The sequence below is a fragment of the Sphaeramia orbicularis genome, unplaced genomic scaffold (assembly GCF_902148855.1).
Source record: "Sphaeramia orbicularis unplaced genomic scaffold, fSphaOr1.1, whole genome shotgun sequence".
Taxonomy (NCBI): domain Eukaryota; kingdom Metazoa; phylum Chordata; class Actinopteri; order Kurtiformes; family Apogonidae; genus Sphaeramia; species Sphaeramia orbicularis.
Window position 1 is genome coordinate 15,001 of NW_021941648.1, and position 20,000 is coordinate 35,000.

The 20,000-nt window shown below is 35.9% G+C and overlaps 1 protein-coding gene across 1 annotated transcript in view; it reads right to left on the reverse strand.

Annotated features, from left to right (window-relative positions):
- LOC115416702 (chloride channel protein 1-like) overlaps positions 1–20,000 on the reverse strand; it is a gene marked incomplete at its 5' end in the record, with an annotated part of 49,554 nt that overhangs the window by 11,207 nt on the left and 18,347 nt on the right. Inside the window, 4 exons of the mRNA XM_030130552.1 lie at positions 577–710; positions 8,294–8,422; positions 13,848–13,979; positions 14,068–14,365. Of these exons, the coding sequence (XP_029986412.1) occupies positions 577–710; positions 8,294–8,422; positions 13,848–13,979; positions 14,068–14,365 (693 nt within the window). The remainder of the gene's footprint in view (positions 1–576; positions 711–8,293; positions 8,423–13,847; positions 13,980–14,067; positions 14,366–20,000) is intronic.

Genomic DNA, 20,000 nt, shown 5'->3' on the forward strand with positions numbered 1-20,000 from the left:
TCAGAGCTAAGGGTGGATACTTTGAAGAAACTAGAATATAAGAGATGTTTTCAGTTATTTCACACTTTTTTGTTAAGTACATAATTCCACATGTGTTCATTCATAGTTTTGATGCCTTCAGTGAGAATCTACAATGAAAATAGTCATGAAAATAAAGAAAATGCAAAGAATGAGAAGGTGTGTCCAAACTTTTGGCCTGTACTGTATATATATATATATATATATATATATATATATATATATTTATACACCATTTTCTTTCTTTCCTACTTTTTCTTACACCTCAACAGAACAGTAACACAATCATTTCCACCTGGGATTAATAAAGTATTTGGGTTCTGGTTCTGATCCTTGAAGGTCCACTTTAGCAGATGTTTTAGCATCAAAACTACATAGAACCAAACATTAGAGGACAGAGTAAAGACCATATGGACTAGGACAGAGTAAAGAACATATGGATGAGGACAGAGTAACGACAGAGTAAAGAGGACAGAGTAAATCCCACGTGGACAGAGTAAAGACCACAGAGGTGGACAGAGGACAGGGTGTCCCAGCTGGACCGGCAGAATGGCCCACCTCCTTCCCCACAGGCATCCCACTGCCCAGAGCCGCCGTCAGGCCGATGACTTTAGCCACAAACGCCTTGAGTGTTAAATATTCCTTCAACACCACACCTCTGAGGATGGTCTTCAACTCCGGAATGCCAGACCCTGGGACGGACACAGGGGGAGGACGGAGACAAGTGAGTAACACTACACACATTCCCACTGCGTGCCTGTGGTCAGCTGTCCATAGTCGTACATGTTGGACTAGTGTTTCCAAACGTCAGCTGAAAACTCATACAGTCCCACACAGACTGAACCCTTTAGAACAGGACCACATTTAACTGTGCAAGAACAGGCTGACAAAATGTCTTCAAGATCAACTTCACTTTTAATATCTGTCCATTAATTATCATTATTATATGGATTAAATGCTTAAAACAGTGTGTTATAGCAAAAAAAAAGACTTGAATTTTTATCATATTTTATGAAAACCAGCTGTAAATGTCTATAACTAAACTTTCTGAGTTTATCTAAATATCCTGTCCTGTATTTTCCATGTGTTGGTCCATTGTAGTTCTAGATCATTGTGTGTCCATGTTCTTCTGGTTCTTTTTGGTTCTTTGGTGTCATTTGGATCCAGTTGATAGTCTGTGTTCGCTCTGTGTCTAGTCGTAGACAGAGCCGCTCAGTTCACTGACAAAAACATCCATCAGCTGATTCAAATACACACACTGGATCTGTCTATGAACTGGAGAGATCTGGCTATAGGTTTACACATATATACAAATATACATACGTTTAGAGAAGGTTTACACATATATACAAATATACATACGTTTAGAGAAGGTTTACACATATATACAAATATACATACGTTTAGAGAAGGTTTACACATATATACAAATATACAGACATTTAGAGAAGGTTTACACATATATACAAATATACAGACATTTAGAGAAGGTTTACACATATATATACAAATATACAGACATTTAGAGAAGGTTTACACATATATACAAATATACAGACGTTTAGAGAAGGTTTACACATATATATAAATATACAGACATTTAGAGAAGGTTTACACACATATATACAAATATACAGACATTTAGAGAAGGTTTACACATATATACAAATATACAGACGTTTAGAGAAGGTTTACACATATATATACAAATATACAGACATTTAGAAGGTTTACACACATATATACAAATATACATACGTTTAGAGAAGGTTTACACATATATACAAATATACATACGTTTAGAGAAGGTTTACACATATATATACAAATATACAGACGTTTAGAGAAGGTTTACACATATATATACAAATATACAGACATTTAGAAGGTTTACACACATATATACAAATATACATACGTTTAGAGAAGGTTTACACATATATACAAATATACATAAGTTTAGAGAAGGTTTACACATATATATACAAATATACAGACGTTTAGAGAAGGTTTACACATATATACAAATATACAGATGTTTAGAGAAGGTTTACACATATATACAAATATACAGACGTTTAGAGAAGGTTTACACATATATATAAATATACAGACATTTAGAGAAGGTTTACACATATATACAAATATACAGACATTTAGAGAAGGTTTACACATATATACAAATATACAGACATTTAGAGAAGGTTTACACATATATACAAATATACAGACGTTTAGAGAAGGTTTACACATATATACAAATATACATACGTTTAGAGAAGGTTTACACATATATACAAATATACATACGTTTAGAGAAGGTTTACACATATATACAAATATACAGACATTTAGAGAAGGTTTACACATATATACAAATATACAGACATTTAGAGAAGGTTTACACATATATATACAAATATACAGACATTTAGAGAAGGTTTACACATATATACAAATATACAGACGTTTAGAGAAGGTTTACACATATATATAAATATACAGACATTTAGAGAAGGTTTACACACATATATACAAATATACAGACATTTAGAGAAGGTTTACACATATATACAAATATACAGACGTTTAGAGAAGGTTTACACATATATATACAAATATACAGACATTTAGAAGGTTTACACACATATATACAAATATACATACGTTTAGAGAAGGTTTACACATATATACAAATATACATACGTTTAGAGAAGGTTTACACATATATACAAATATACAGACGTTTAGAGAAGGTTTACACATATATATACAAATATACAGACATTTAGAAGGTTTACACACATATATACAAATATACATACGTTTAGAGAAGGTTTACACATATATACAAATATACATAAGTTTAGAGAAGGTTTACACATATATACAAATATACAGACGTTTAGAGAAGGTTTACACATATATACAAATATACAGATGTTTAGAGAAGGTTTACACATATATACAAATATACAGACGTTTAGAGAAGGTTTACACATATATATAAATATACAGACATTTAGAGAAGGTTTACACATATATACAAATATACAGACATTTAGAGAAGGTTTACACATATATACAAATATACAGACATTTAGAGAAGGTTTACACATATATACAAATATACAGACGTTTAGAGAAGGTTTACACATATATATAAATATACAGACATTTAGAGAAGGTTTACACACATATATACAAATATACAGACATTTAGAGAAGGTTTACACATATATACAAATATACAGACGTTTAGAGAAGGTTTACACATATATATACAAATATACAGACATTTAGAAGGTTTACACACATATATACAAATATACATACGTTTAGAGAAGGTTTACACATATATACAAATATACATACGTTTAGAGAAGGTTTACACATATATATACAAATATACAGACGTTTAGAGAAGGTTTACACATATATATACAAATATACAGACGTTTAGAGAAGGTTTACACATATATACAAATATACAGACGTTTAGAGAAGGTTTACACATATATACAAATATACAGACATTTAGAGAAGGTTTACATATATATACAAATATACAGACGTTTAGAGAAGGTTTACACATATATACAAATATACAGACGTTTAGAGAAGGTTTACACATATATACAAATATACAGACGTTTAGAGAAGGTTTACACATATATATAAATATACAGACATTTAGAGAAGGTTTACACATATATACAAATATACAGACATTTAGAGAAGGTTTACACATATATACAAATATACAGACATTTAGAGAAGGTTTACACATATATACAAATATACAGACGTTTAGAGAAGGTTTACACATATATATAAATATACAGACATTTAGAGAAGGTTTACACACATATATACAAATATACAGACATTTAGAGAAGGTTTACACATATATACAAATATACAGACGTTTAGAGAAGGTTTACACATATATATACAAATATACAGACATTTAGAAGGTTTACACACATATATACAAATATACATACGTTTAGAGAAGGTTTACACATATATACAAATATACATACGTTTAGAGAAGGTTTACACATATATATACAAATATACAGACGTTTAGAGAAGGTTTACACATATATACAAATATACAGACGTTTAGAGAAGGTTTACACATATATACAAATATACAGACATTTAGAGAAGGTTTACATATATATACAAATATACAGACGTTTAGAGAAGGTTTACACATATATACAAATATACAGACGTTTAGAGAAGGTTTACACATATATACAAATATACAGACATTTAGAGAAGGTTTACACATATATACAAATATACAGACGTTTAGAGAAGGTTTACACACATATATACAAATATACAGACATTTAGAGAAGGTTTACACATATATACAAATATACAGACGTTTAGAGAAGGTTTACACATATATATACAAATATACAGACATTTAGAAGGTTTACACACATATATACAAATATACATACGTTTAGAGAAGGTTTACACATATATACAAATATACATAAGTTTAGAGAAGGTTTACACATATATACAAATATACAGACGTTTAGAGAAGGTTTACACATATATACAAATATACAGATGTTTAGAGAAGGTTTACACATATATACAAATATACAGATGTTTAGAGAAGGTTTACACATATATATAAATATACAGACATTTAGAGAAGGTTTACACACACATATATACAAATATACAGACATTTAGAGAAGGTTTACACATATATACAAATATACAGACGTTTAGAGAAGGTTTACACATATATATAAATATACAGACATTTAGAGAAGGTTTACACACATATATACAAATATACAGACATTTAGAGAAGGTTTACACATATATACAAATATACAGACGTTTAGAGAAGGTTTACACATATATATACAAATATACAGACATTTAGAAGGTTTACACACATATATACAAATATACATACGTTTACAGAAGGTTTACACATATATACAAATATACAGACGTTTAGAGAAGGTTTACACACATATATACAAATATACAGACGTTTAGAGAAGGTTTACACATATATATACAAATATACATACGTTTACAGAAGGTTTACACATATATACAAATATACAGACGTTTAGAGAAGGTTTACACATATATACAAATATACAGACGTTTAGAGAAGGTTTACACATATATACAAATATACAGACGTTTAGAGAAGGTTTACACATATATACAAATATACAGACGTTTAGAGAAGGTTTACACATATATACAAATATACAGACGTTTAGAGAAGGTTTACACACATATATACAAATATACAGACGTTTAGAGAAGGTTTACACACATATATACAAATATACAGACGTTTAGAGAAGGTTTACACACATATATACAAATATACAGACGTTTAGAGAAGGTTTACACACATATATACAAATATACAGACGTTTAGAGAAGGTTTACACATATATACAAATATACAGACGTTTAGAGAAGGTTTACACATATATACAAATGTACAGACGTTTAGAGAAGGTTTACACATATATACAAATATACAGATGTTTAGAGAAGGTTTACACATATATACAAATATACATACGTTTACAGAAGGTTTACACATATATACAAATATACAGATGTTTAGAGAAGGTTTACACACATATATGCAAATATACAGACGTTTAGAGAAGGTTTACACATATATATACAAATATACATACGTTTACAGAAGGTTTACACATATATACAAATATACAGACGTTTAGAGAAGGTTTACACACATATATACAAATATACAGATGTTTAGAGAAGGTTTACACATATATACAAATATACAGACATTTAGAGAAGGTTTACACATATATACAAATATACAGACGTTTAGAGAAGGTTTACACATATATACAAATATACAGACGTTTAGAGAAGGTTTACATATATATACAAATATACAGACGTTTAGAGAAGGTTTACATATATATACAAATATACAGACGTTTAGAGAAGGTTTACACATATATACAAATATACAGACGTTTAGAGAAGGTTTACACATATATACAAATATACAGATGTTTAGAGAAGGTTTACACATATATATACAAATATACATACGTTTACAGAAGGTTTACACATATATACAAATATACAGATGTTTAGAGAAGGTTTACACACATATATGCAAATATACAGACGTTTAGAGAAGGTTTACACATATATATACAAATATACATACGTTTACAGAAGGTTTACACATATATACAAATATACAGACGTTTAGAGAAGGTTTACACACATATATACAAATATACAGATGTTTAGAGAAGGTTTACACATATATACAAATATACAGACATTTAGAGAAGGTTTACACATATATACAATTATACAGATGTTTAGAGAAGGTTTACACATATATACAAATATACAGACATTTAGAGAAGGTTTACACATATATACAAATATACAGACGTTTAGAGAAGGTTTACACATATATACAAATATACAGACGTTTAGAGAAGGTTTACACATATATATACAAATATACAGACGTTTAGAGAAGGTTTACACATATATACAAATATACAGACGTTTAGAGAAGGTTTACACATATATACAAATATACAGACGTTTAGAGAAGGTTTACACATATATACAAATATACAGACGTTTAGAGAAGGTTTACACATATATACAAATATACAGATGTTTAGAGAAGGTTTACACATATATACAAATATACAGACGTTTAGAGAAGGTTTACACATATATACAAATGTACAGACGTTTAGAGAAGGTTTACACATATATACAAATATACAGATGTTTAGAGAAGGTTTACACATATATACAAATATACAGACGTTTAGAGAAGGTTTACACATATATACAAATATACAGATGTTTAGAGAAGGTTTACACATATATACAAATATACAGACGTTTAGAGAAGGTTTACACATATATACAAATATACAGACGTTTAGAGAAGGTTTACACATATATACAAATATACAGACGTTTAGAGAAGGTTTACACATATATATAAATATACAGACGTTTAGAGAAGGTTTACACATATATACAAATATACAGATGTTTAGAGAAGGTTTACACATATATATACAAATATACATACGTTTACAGAAGGTTTACACATATATACAAATATACAGACGTTTAGAGAAGGTTTACACACATATATACAAATATACAGATGTTTAGAGAAGGTTTACACATATATACAAATATACAGACATTTAGAGAAGGTTTACACATATATACAATTATACAGATGTTTAGAGAAGGTTTACACATATATACAAATATACAGACGTTTAGAGAAGGTTTACATATATATACAAATATACAGACGTTTAGAGAAGGTTTACACATATATACAAATATACAGACGTTTAGACAAGGTTTACACATATATACAAATATACAGACATTTAGAGAAGGTTTACACATATATACAAATATACAGACGTTTAGAGAAGGTTTACACATATATACAAATATACAGACATTTAGAGAAGGTTTACACATATATACAAATATACAGACATTTAGAGAAGGTTTACACATATATACAAATATACAGACATTTAGAGAACATTTACAGATACAATTATCAATCAACTATACAAACCACAAAAATACAGAGAAAAACAGGGGAAAAAACACCACAACTGGACAAAAACACATCCATTCACACTAGAAGAACACTGTAAAACAGAACTATCACTATTATATTATAGAATTATTCCCTGAATTCACCACTAAAACTCCGTTCAGAGTAATAAAAATCTTCCATGTCTCTCTCACCGACTGCACTCTGCTGCTCTAAGCCCCGCCCACATCCACCCCTCCCCCTCAGCCAATGCAGCCCTCTACCCTAATGTGTTCTAGACCAATAGAAAGAACTCGTTCTCAGATCAAAGATGATGTCTGACTTTTCCCGATAGTGTAAAGGGTTCAGGAGTTAACAGTCGTTTGAATGATGTGTCAGCGGTGACACGACAGTCTTCAAAGGGTTAACGTGACATTTGTGTAAACGGGATAGAATGTAGAGCTGCTTGTAAAGCCGAACAGATGATGGATGACACAGACGTTCACATTAGAATAAATGGTGACAAATGACTAAATAAAGGTTAAATAGAGAGAAAACTTCATGTGGGAATGTCTATAAAAGTAGCTGTGGGTCTTTAAGGGTTAAAAACAGTAATATGAGCTTCTGTCAGAAACGACATAAAAACAGGTTTAAAGGGTTACTAACCAATGGACTGAGGAGCAACCAGGTGACAGAAGAGGGAGGAGAAGAGGATGAAGAGGAGAGGATAGGAGACCCAGGCCACGTACTGGAGGAGGACATTCCCCCTGAGCTCCACATAGATCCATTTATAGGCTGGAAGAAGAGGAGGAGGAGGAGGAAGAGGAGGAGGAAGAGGAGGAAGAAGAAGAGGAGGAGGAGGAAGAGGAGGAGGAAGAAGAGGAGGAGGAGGAGGAAGAGGAGGAAGAAGAAGAAGAGGAGGAGGAGGAAGAAGAGGAAGAAGAAGAAGAAGAGGAAGAAGAAGAGGAGGAGGAAGAAGAAGAAGAAGGAGAGGAAGAAGAGGAGGAGGAAGAAGAAGAAGAAGAAGAAGAGGAAGAAGAGGAGGAGGAAGAAGAAGAAGAAGAGGAAGAGGAAGAAGAGAAGAAGAAGAAGAAGAGGAAGAAGAGGAGGAGGAAGAAGAAGAAGAAGAAGAAGAGGAAGAAGAGGAGGAGGAAGAAGAAGAAGAAGAAGAAGAGGAAGAAGAAGAAGAAGAAGAAGAGGAAGAAGAGGAGGAGGAAGAAGAAGAAGAAGAAGAGAAGGAGGAAGAAGAAAACAATGAGTGACCATAGCAGGACCCAGACCAGAGTGTGTGTGGGTCCAGTTCTGGGTCCAGTTCAGACTGAATGGACCCAGATGACAGAACCAGAACCATCTAAACAGATCCAGACTGGGTGTGGTTCTGCTGTTCTTGTCAGTCTGGTTCAGATAAATCCTCTAGACTACATGGGTTTGATTTGGGCTCAGGTTGATTCGATGCCTGGATGCTTGCTAGCTAGTGCAGATGTTAGCCTAACCCCAGTGGTTTGTGCTGTAGGTGCGTTTGTTTCGTTTACCAGATCAGCCTTTGTCTTCCTCAGGAGTGTAGCGGCATGAAGGTGTAGTGAGTGAACAGTCAAAAACAGAATTATAAATTATATTATCTTCCTCTCCGTGTCAAACCAAATTCCTGAACAACCATGCTGACTGGTTGGTATCAGGTCAATGCAGGGACATCCTCTGCAAGCCACATTTATGAAGACAGATGATCTTAAGGAATGAATGTAACCTAACTTAAATGAACTTAAAAAAACATTTCCTCAGCCATTGTCTTCTGTTCTTCATCAGACATCCTCCCTGCCATAGTAAATTAAGGACTCATAAACAGTGTTTACACTTAGCCGACTTCGTACTCTCAACATCTGTGTCCCATCTCTGTTGTCTACCCAGAGGTGGAGGTAAACCTAAGGACAAAGGACTGAATAACAAAATCACTATGTGCCATGCTAATAATGTATTACATTATTTGTTAATGTGTATTAACTCAGCACCTTAACTCTTTTATGCTCGTAATACTTAAGCCATCTGCCTGACCTGTGGTTTCACATGTGTGTCCTGTTCATGTCACAGTGAACTATGTGAAAGTAAGAGTATTACTGCTTATAACATGTCTGAGAATCATGCTGTTGTATTACTGAGGCTGAGTGAGGTTACAGCTGATGTATAGAGTTGGAGTCATCTTATTTAAGGATCTTATTTGAGGATGCAAAGTTTTCTTACAAGTCTGCACAAAGTCCTATCTCTCCCCCAAAGGAAGAGAAACGTGACACTTGAGATATGCAAATGACCGGCAAGGTGGGTTGGATTAGCGCCAAAACAGACAAAGAAGGCAACGCCCCGAGGCATCGATGACTCATCAATATGCACGAGGGAGGCGTGCCGGGCAAAACTATAAAAGTAAATGAAACCAACTTTTCATCAGAGTCTTTTCCATCTTCTGGGCTCTCACAGAGCTTTACCATCTCCGTCGCTCTCAAAACTTCACAGAGAGCTTTACTTTCTCCTTGGCTCTCACAGAGCTTTCTCCACCTTATCTGCTCTCAACTACTCAAAGAGTCTTTTACCATCTTCTGAGCTCTCAAAGAGCTGTTCCATCTTCGCTGTTCTCCACTTCTCCTGGCGAGCTTTCCAGAACCAGCCGCCAGAGTCAGCTGTGCATCTCCTCCAGCCAGCAGAACTTCAGACCTCCAGACCTTCAGACCTCCAGAGCTCCAGCGAGCACTCTGCTCCCACAGCCTGTTCCCGCTTCGAACTCTGTCAGAAGACTTCATCCATTCTCCGTCAAGGCCTCTCCAGCCCTGCAGCCTCAATGTGGCGTGTCGCTCCAGCTGCTACATGCTCCTCCTACAAAGCCAAGACCCGCATCCTTCAAAGACCGACAACTTGTAAGAAAACTTGCTCTTGACTTATCTGAGTTGGTGTTATTCCAATTTAAGTAGGTTTACCTCACCTTAACCTCACTAACGTTATATCTTGAATATAGCCATCTACCAATTTAGTTTACTTTTCTCCTATTCACAATCTCCTGCTCCCTTTTATCATATTTGTGTCTTGTCTTTGTGTTATTTGTGTGTCTTAGTTTAGTTAATAAATGATTTATATGTGTATAAATCCGCTGCCTCAGTTATTATTCTTGTGTACTGTCTATTTTCACACTCGGGTTCCCTGTCTCATCAAAAGTTCCACCACCTTTGCAAGATTTCCAAATTATTGTTTTGGGTGGATTTAAGTTTAAGCTTAGTTATAAATCTATAATTAAACTAATCAATAGATCAACGCTCAATTAATCAATAAATTGGTATCCTGTTCTTGCTACAGGAGTGTGTTTATACTATTAGACGCAGAATTGAATCAGCTGAATCTAGTTTCTGTCAGATATTTGTAGCTGATTATACGACCCATGTCTAGAAGGATTAGCTTCATTTAGGCCGTAAAGTGAACGCCGTATCGTTTCATCCCGTTCCGACAAATGGGGCACTACAATCTTTTTACTCAGTTACAAAGATATATTGTTCCTGAGCTAAATGTCAAAAGTTCTTCATTTGCAATCCTGCAGTTTTTTTAAAACCAGTGTTTGAAGTCGGTCCTACTTAACTTTATTTGCGCAATGCTATTGTTATCATGTGTGCTGCGGTTTGAGTCACATGTAACCTGCTGGTCCAATCAGAAAGCGCAAAACATCCAGGATGGCTGCGACCAGGAAGCGAGCTTCCAGTAGTTCGGAGGAGGAAAATACAACAAAAAGTTTTAAAAAGCCAGCAAAAATATGGAATATGCACCTCATATCCGTAAAAAAAGAAAAAATACAGGATTTTTCGGCCAAACGATGGGAAACGTTAAGAAACTGTGTGGAACACTGGCTTTATTTGAGTGGTGAGAGCAGGAGTATAACTGACACTGATAAACACTAGATCTACTGACTCTGAATATGTTCCAGAAGATACTGGGTTTCATGTAACATGCTACAGACGATTCATTGATAAAAAGCGATTGGATTCCATGGAGAAACATACAAGAGAGAATTCAGATGTCAGTGAATCACAGGGAGGTGAGTCTGTGCAGCAGCACCGCAGGATCAGCAAGGGAAACTGAGGAAGAAATGATGGTCCAGGATGGGTCTACCTCCTGTTTCATCTGGTCCTGTTCTGTCCAGGATGGGTCTACCCACTGTTTCATCTGGTCCTGTTCTGTCCAGGATGGGTCTACCTACTGTTTCATCTGGTCCTGTTCTGTCCAGGATGGGTCTACCTCCTGTTTCATCTGGTCCTGTTCTGTCCAGGATGGGTCTACCTCCTGTTTCATCTGGTCCTGTTCTGTCCAGGATGGGTCTACCTACTGTTTCATCTGGTCCTGTTCTGTCCAGGATGGGTCTACCTACTGTTCCATCTGGTCCTGTTCTGTCCAGGATGGGTCTGCCTACTGTTTCATCTGGTCCTGTTCTGTCCAGGATGGGTCTGCCTACTGTTTCATCTGGTCCTGTTCTGTCCAGGATGGGTCTACCTACTGTTTCATCTGGTCCTGTTCTGCCTGCCTTATGCATAATATGAAAAAAAGTGGATAAATACATCACGTGTCTGGCAAACACACAAAGGATCATCTTTCACTGGCACAGACGTTATCAGCAGGTGTGTAAAAAAAAAAAAAATCTGTCTCTCACACACAAACACTGCATATAAGTGTGTAACTTTATTCTATTCTCTACTTGCTATTACTACTATTACTGCTATTACTATTACTGATCATAAGTCATTCTCTCTCTCTGTCTCACACAGTGCTGCTTGCAGGTGTGTGTGTGTTTCAGAAATGAGCCTCCTTCAGTGTCAGCTACCAGATCTTCTCTTCTGTGAGCAGATCATCAGTGAACCACCACCACCAAACATTCATACACCAGAGTGAGTGGCACTGGGTGAAGTGTCTTGCCCAAGAGCACAATGGACTGACTAGGACAGAGCGGGATTCAAACCACCGACCCTTCGGTTATTGGACGACCTGCTCTACCATCTGAGCCATGGCCACCCAGTCTTGCTGACAGTGTGTCAGTATTGCTCCTTGGTAGTTTGTCCTGTCCATGCCTCCAACATGTGATGCTCTACACCAACACTGCAAAAGGACAAACTACCAAACAGCAATAATGACACACTGTCTGAAAGGTACGATGTGTGCACCCTCACCCACTGGTAGTGGATGGCACACTGAGGATGGGGAGTCAACAGGGACCTGGAGGACTAAAAATCCTGCTCCTCAAAGTGTTCTGCAGTTCGTCCACTGCACTTGGAAACAAGTCAAACATGATACAGACAGGTGTTCTGTATGTCAGCAAGACTGTCTTTCACTGATGTGTGTAGGTGGCAGCACTGTGTGAATGTTCAGAAGGAAACAGGAGATAGAGCTACATGGGATGGTGTTTCTGACAGTGATGGGGATGATTAGACATGTTATAGAACCAGGAAATATCCTCTAAAAAAAGCATCCATTGAACAAAAATAAAAGTTTACAGTGTACTGTGTAAAAAACCAGACCCAGATCTGTTAAAAACATGGATTGTTACATGACAAACGCATCATTGTTAAAAGAAGAAAAGAAACCCTGCAACTGTAAACACTGTAAATGTCAAACAATGATGTATGTGTGTGTGTGTGTGTGTGTGTGTGTGTGTGTGTGTGTGTGGCTAAATTCACCATGTGTAACATGTGAAATCAGTAGAAGCTTTTTTCCACAAATTTCCAAGATTTCATGGTCTACATTCACATTGCATGGTAATAATTCATCAACACTTGTCTAAAATGTTACATATATGTATAAATATCAATTTGTGAGAGTTTTTGTGTAGCTAAAATGAATGTTTATAAATAAAACAAGTGAATCTAGCATCACAGAATTTTTGCTTTTTAATTATATATTCATATAGATTTATGGCATGTGACAAAAAACTGCAGGAAATATTGCGGAGAACTTTTAACCCAAAGTCCATGAGGGTACAGTCTAAACAAAAATGCGTTTAAAAAGTAGTGCCCAGACACGGGAACGAAAATAATTTTCTAGCCACTTTTCATGGTTCACCTTATGGCCTAATTGAAAACACATGCACATGGTCGGAGGGGGCGGGGTTAGATGACGGCTAAAGAACCAAAACAGTCAAAATCTTCCATAGTTCCTCTGTAACTTCTCTGGCTCCCTCAAAGCATGCTGGGTAATGTGGTCCTACCCTGCAGGCTCTTTGCACTGGCGTAGTCCATGGTCCAGCTGACCAGGGCCATGGTGATGCCCAGCAGAACCAGGAAGATCCAGTCCTCTCCCAGCCGGGTCACCAGGAACCTCTGCACCCGGGCCACACACTCTGACAAACCCAAACACAGAAGAGTCACACAAGGAAGAACACAGCATCCACGCCAAACTCACAGTCCGGTCCGGTCTGGTCCGCTCACCTCTGCACCTGGACAACGAGCGCTTCTTCCTCATAGATGACGTGAGCTCGGGTTCGGCCAGCTGCTCTTTGGCCGGCTCCGCCTCCATGTTGGACTGGCGCCGGGTTCTGTATCTGCCGTAGTGGCCCGGCTGTTGCCCGTGGCGACTCTGACATCCATTCTGACCGTGAGTGTGGTGGGCGTGGGCATGACGCTGTCTGCCATGGGTGCCATGTTTCTTGATCTGCCTCTCCGTCAACAGCCGTGTGGCCTCTCGTCTCCTGGAGCCGCCCTGGTGCTCCTGGTACTCCCCATAGAGCTGTCAACAAACCCAGGAACCAGCATTTCATCAGCTCAGGTTAACAACAAACCCAGGAACCAGCATTTCATCAGCTCAGGTTAACAACAAACCCAGGAACCAGCATTTCATCAGCTCAGGTTAACAACAAACCCAGGAACCAGCATTTCATCAGCTCAGGTTAACAACAAACCCAGGAACCAGCATTTCATCAGCTCAGGTTAACAACAAACCCAGGAACCAGCATTTCATCAGCTCAGGTTAACAACAAACCCAGGAACCAGCATTTCATCAGCTCAGGTTAACCCTCTGAAGACAGTGCGTCTGTGCTGACGGCGTCATTGGAACAACTGAACCGTTTATGCTACTGACAAAATCAAACCATCGTCTTTGATCTGAGGTTGGGTTCTTTATATTGGTCTAGAACACATCAGGGTCGAGGTCTGCATTGGCTGTGGGGGAGGGGTGGAAGTGGGCGGAACAGACAGCAACAGAGTGCAGTCGGTGAGAGAGGCATGGAAGATTTTTATTACTTTTAGCAGCATTTTAGCAGTAAATACTGTAAATAATTGTATATAATAGTGACAGTGCTGTTTTAGAGTGTTCTACTAGTGGGTTTTTGGTGCATTTCTGTTGAGTTTTGCTTTTTTTGCTGTTGTTTCCCCTGCTTTTCTCTGTATTTTTGCGCTAACTATAGTTGATTAATAGTTGTACTGTATCTGTACATCTTCTCTAAATGTCTGTATATTTGTATATATGTGTAAATGTTCTCTAAATGTCTGTATATTTGTATATATGTGTAAATGTTCTCTAAATGTCTGTATATTTGTATATATATGTAAACCTTCTCTAAACGTCTGTATATTTGTATATATGTGTAAACCTTCTCTAAATGTCTGTATATTTGTATATATATGTAAACCTTCTCTAAACGTCTGTATATTTGTATATATGTGTAAATGTTCTCTAAACGTCTGTATATTTGTATATGTGTAAATGTTCTCTAAATGTCTCTATATTTGTATATATATGTCAACCTTCTCTAAACGTCTGTATATTTGTATATGTGTGTAAACCTTCTCTAAACGTCTGTATATTTGTATATATGTGTGTAAACCTTCTCTAAACGTCTGTATATTTGTATATATGTGTAAATGTTCTCTAAATGTCTGTATATTTGTATATATGTGTAAATGTTCTCTAAATGTCTGTATATTTGTATATATATGTAAACCTTCTCTAAACGTCTGTATATTTGTATATATGTGTAAACCTTCTCTAAATGTCTGTATATTTGTATATATATGTAAACCTTCTCTAAACGTCTGTATATTTGTATATATGTGTAAATGTTCTCTAAACGTCTGTATATTTGTATATGTGTAAATGTTCTCTAAATGTCTCTATATTTGTATATATATGTCAACCTTCTCTAAACGTCTGTATATTTGTATATATGTGTAAACCTTCTCTAAATGTCTGTATATTTGTATATGTGTAAATGTTCTCTAAATGTCTCTATATTTGTATATATATGTCAACCTTCTCTAAACGTCTGTATATTTGTATATGTGTGTAAACCTTCTCTAAACGTCTGTATATTTGTATATATGTGTGTAAACCTTCTCTAAACGTCTGTATATTTGTATATATGTGTAAATGTTCTCTAAATGTCTGTATATTTGTATATATATGTCAACCTTCTCTAAATGTCTGTATATTTGTATATATGTGTAAACCTTCTCTAAACGTCTGTATATTTGTATATATGTGTGTAAACCTTCTCTAAACGTCTGTATATTTGTATATATGTGTAAACCTTCTCTAAACGTCTGTATATTTGTATATATGTGTAAACCTTCTCTAAACGTCTGTATATTTGTATATATGTGTAAACCTTCTCTAAACGTCTGTATATTTGTATATATGTGTAAACCTTCTCTAAACGTCTGTATATTTGTATATATGTGTAAACCTTCTCTAAACGTCTGTATATTTGTATATATGTGTGTAAACCTTCTCTAAACGTATGTATATTTGTATATATGTGTAAACCTTCTCTAAATGTCTGTATATTTGTATATATGTGTGTAAACCTTCTCTAAATGTCTGTATATTTGTATATATGTGTAAACCTTCTCTAAATGTCTGTATATTTGTATATATGTGTAAACCTTCTCTAAACGTATGTATATTTGTGTATATGTGTAAACCTTCCCTAAATGTCTGTATATTTGTATATATGTGTAAACCTTCTCTAAATGTCTGTATATTTGTATATATGTGTAAACCTTCTCTAAACGTATGTATATTTGTATATATGTGTGTAAACCTTCTCTAAACGTATGTATATTTGTATATATGTGTAAACCTTCTCTAAATGTCTGTATATTTGTATATATGTGTGTAAACCTTCTCTAAATGTCTGTATATTTGTATATATGTGTAAACCTTCTCTAAATGTCTGTATATTTGTATATATGTGTAAACCTTCTCTAAACGTCTGTATATTTGTATATATGTGTAAACCTTCTCTAAACGTCTGTATATTTGTATATATGTGTAAACCTTCTCTAAATGTCTGTATATTTGTATATATGTGTAAACCTTCTCTAAATGTCTGTATATTTGTATATATGTGTAAACCTTCTCTAAATGTCTGTATATTTATATATATGTGTAAACCTTCTCTAAACGTCTGTATATTTGTATATATGTGTGTAAACCTTCTCTAAATGTCTGTATATTTGTATATATGTGTAAACCTTCTCTAAATGTCTGTATATTTGTATATATGTGTAAACCTTCTCTAAACGTATGTATATTTGTATATATGTGTAAACCTTCTCTAAATGTCTGTATATTTGTATATATGTGTAAACCTTCTCTAAACGTATGTATATTTGTATATATGTGTAAACCTTCTCTAAACGTATGTATATTTGTATATATGTGTGTAAACCTATAGCCAGATCTCTCCAGTTCATAGACAGATCCAGTGTGTGTATTTGAATCAGCTGATGGATGTTTTTGTCAGTGAACTGAGCGGCTCTGTCTACGACTAGACACAGAGCGAACACAGACTATCAACTGGATCCAAATGACACCAAAGAACCAAAAAGAACCAGAAGAACATGGACACACAATGATCTAGAACTACAATGGACCAACACATGGAAAATACAGGACAGGATATTTAGATAAACTCAGAAAGTTTAGTTATAGACATTTACAGCTGGTTTTCATAAAATATGATAAAAATTCAAGTCTGTTTTTTTGCTATAACACACTGTTTTAAGCATTTAATCCATATAATAATGATAATTAATGGACAGATATTAAAAGTGAAGTTTTTCTTGAAAAAAAAAGTGCAAAACAATTGTTATAAAAGACATTTCCGGACACTTATTGCAAAACCATATAACTGTAGGCCTGTTGTAATGGTAGTCCTTGAAGGGTTAAGCCAAACAAATACCCTGGATTCATTCATTTTCCTGGGTCTGATCTGTACAGGTAGTTTGAGTGAGCGACTGAGAGCGTTGGGTTGTGTGTGTGTGTGTGTGTGTGTGTGTGTGTGTGTGTGTGTGGGGGGGGGGGGGGGGGTTAGTAGTGTCCTGTTGGCATCGGTAAAGAAGGGTCCATCTTAAAAATAGACAGAACCACGTGTTGACCCAAACAGCTCAAATGGAAACAGAAACATGGGCCCTGCCTCCAGATTTATCACTTCTGGACAGACTATGAAAACGGCCCAGCTCATCTGGGGAACACATTAATTCACTCTGTCAGTGGCACAAATATTTTAACCCTTTCATTAGCGGATTTCCTCTCGGGGATCGACAGTGTGTGCATTTCACTCACATTTACAACTAAATATAGATGTGTGCGAACTGTAAGATGTATTTAGGAGTGGATGTGTCAATAAAAGGTATGAAAAACTGAGCCCAGAAAGGTTCGACAGCCAAGAAGACCCTCAGAGTGGTCTAACAGTGGTCTAACAGTGGTCTAACAGTGGTCTAACAGTGGTCTAACAGTGGTCTAATAGTGGTCTAACAGTGGTCTAACAGTGGTCTAATAGTGGTCTAATAGTGGTCTAACAGTGGTCTAATAGTGGTCTAACAGTGGTCTAATAGTGGTCTAATAGTGGTCTAACAGTGGTCTAATAGTGGTCTAACAGTGGTCTAATAGTGGTCTAACAGTGGTCTAATAGTGGTCTAATAGTGGTCTAACAGTGGTCTAATAGTGGTCTAACAGTGGTCTAATAGTGGTCTAACAGTGGTCTAACAGTGGTCTAATAGTGGTCTAACAGTGGTCTAACAGTGGTCTATCGTGGTCTAACAGTGGTCTATAGGTGGTCCTAACAGTGGTCTAATAGTGGTCTAACAGTGGTCTACAGTGGTCTAACAGTGGTCTAACAGTGGTCCTACCAGTGTCTAATAGTGGTCTAACAGTGGCTCTAACAGTGTCTAACAGTGGTCTAATAGTGGTCTAATAGTGGTCTAACAGTGGTCTAATAGTGGTCTAACAGTGGTCTAACAGTGGTCTAACAGTGGTCTAACAGTGGTCTAACAGTGGTCTAATAGTGGTCTAACAGTGGTCTAACAGTGGTCTAAAGTGGTCTAATAGTGGTCTAACAGTGGTCTAACAGTGGTCTAACAGTGGTCTAATAGTGGTCTAACAGTGGTCTAACAGTGGTCTAACAGTGGTCTAACAGTGGTCTAACAGTGGTCTAATAGTGGTCTAACAGTGGTCTAACAGTGGTCTAACAGTGGTCTAACAGTGGTCTAACAGTGGTCTAATAGTGGTCTAACAGTGGTCTAATAGTGGTCTAATAGTGGTCTAACAGTGGTCTAATAGTGGTCTAACAGTGGTCTAACAGTGGTCTAACAGTGGTCTAACAGTGGTCTAATAGTGGCCTAATAGTGGTCTAATAGTGGTCTAACAGTGGTCTAACAGTGGTCTAACAGTGGTCTAATAGTGGTCTAACAGTGGTCTAACAGTGGTCTAACAGTGGTCTAACAGTGGTCTAACAGTGGTCTAACAGTGGTCTAATAGTGGTCTAATAGTGGTCTAACAGTGGTCTAACAGTGGTCTAACAGTGGTCTAACAGTGGTCTAACAGTGGTCTAACAGTGGTCTAATAGTGGTCTAACAGTGGTCTAATAGTGGTCTAATAGTGGTCTAACAGTGGTCTAACAGTGGTCTAACAGTGGTCTAACAGTGGTCTAACAGTGGTCTAACAGTGGTCTAATAGTGGTCTAACAGTGGTCTAACAGTGGTCTAACAGTGGTCTAATAGTGGTCTAACAGTGGTCTAACAGTGGTCTAACAGTGGTCTAACAGTGGTCTAATAGTGGTCTAACAGTGGTCTAACAGTGGTCTAACAGTGGTCTAACAGTGGTCTAACAGTGGTCTAATAGTGGTCTAACAGTGGTCTAACAGTGGTCTAACAGTGGTCTAACAGTGGTCTAACAGTGGTCTAACAGTGGTCTAATAGTGGTCTAACAGTGGTCTAATAGTGGTCTAATAGTGGTCTAACAGTGGTCTAATAGTGGTCTAACAGTGGTCTAACAGTGGTCTAACAGTGGTCTAACAGTGGTCTAACAGTGGTCTAATAGTGGCCTAATAGTGGTCTAATAGTGGTCTAACAGTGGTCTAACA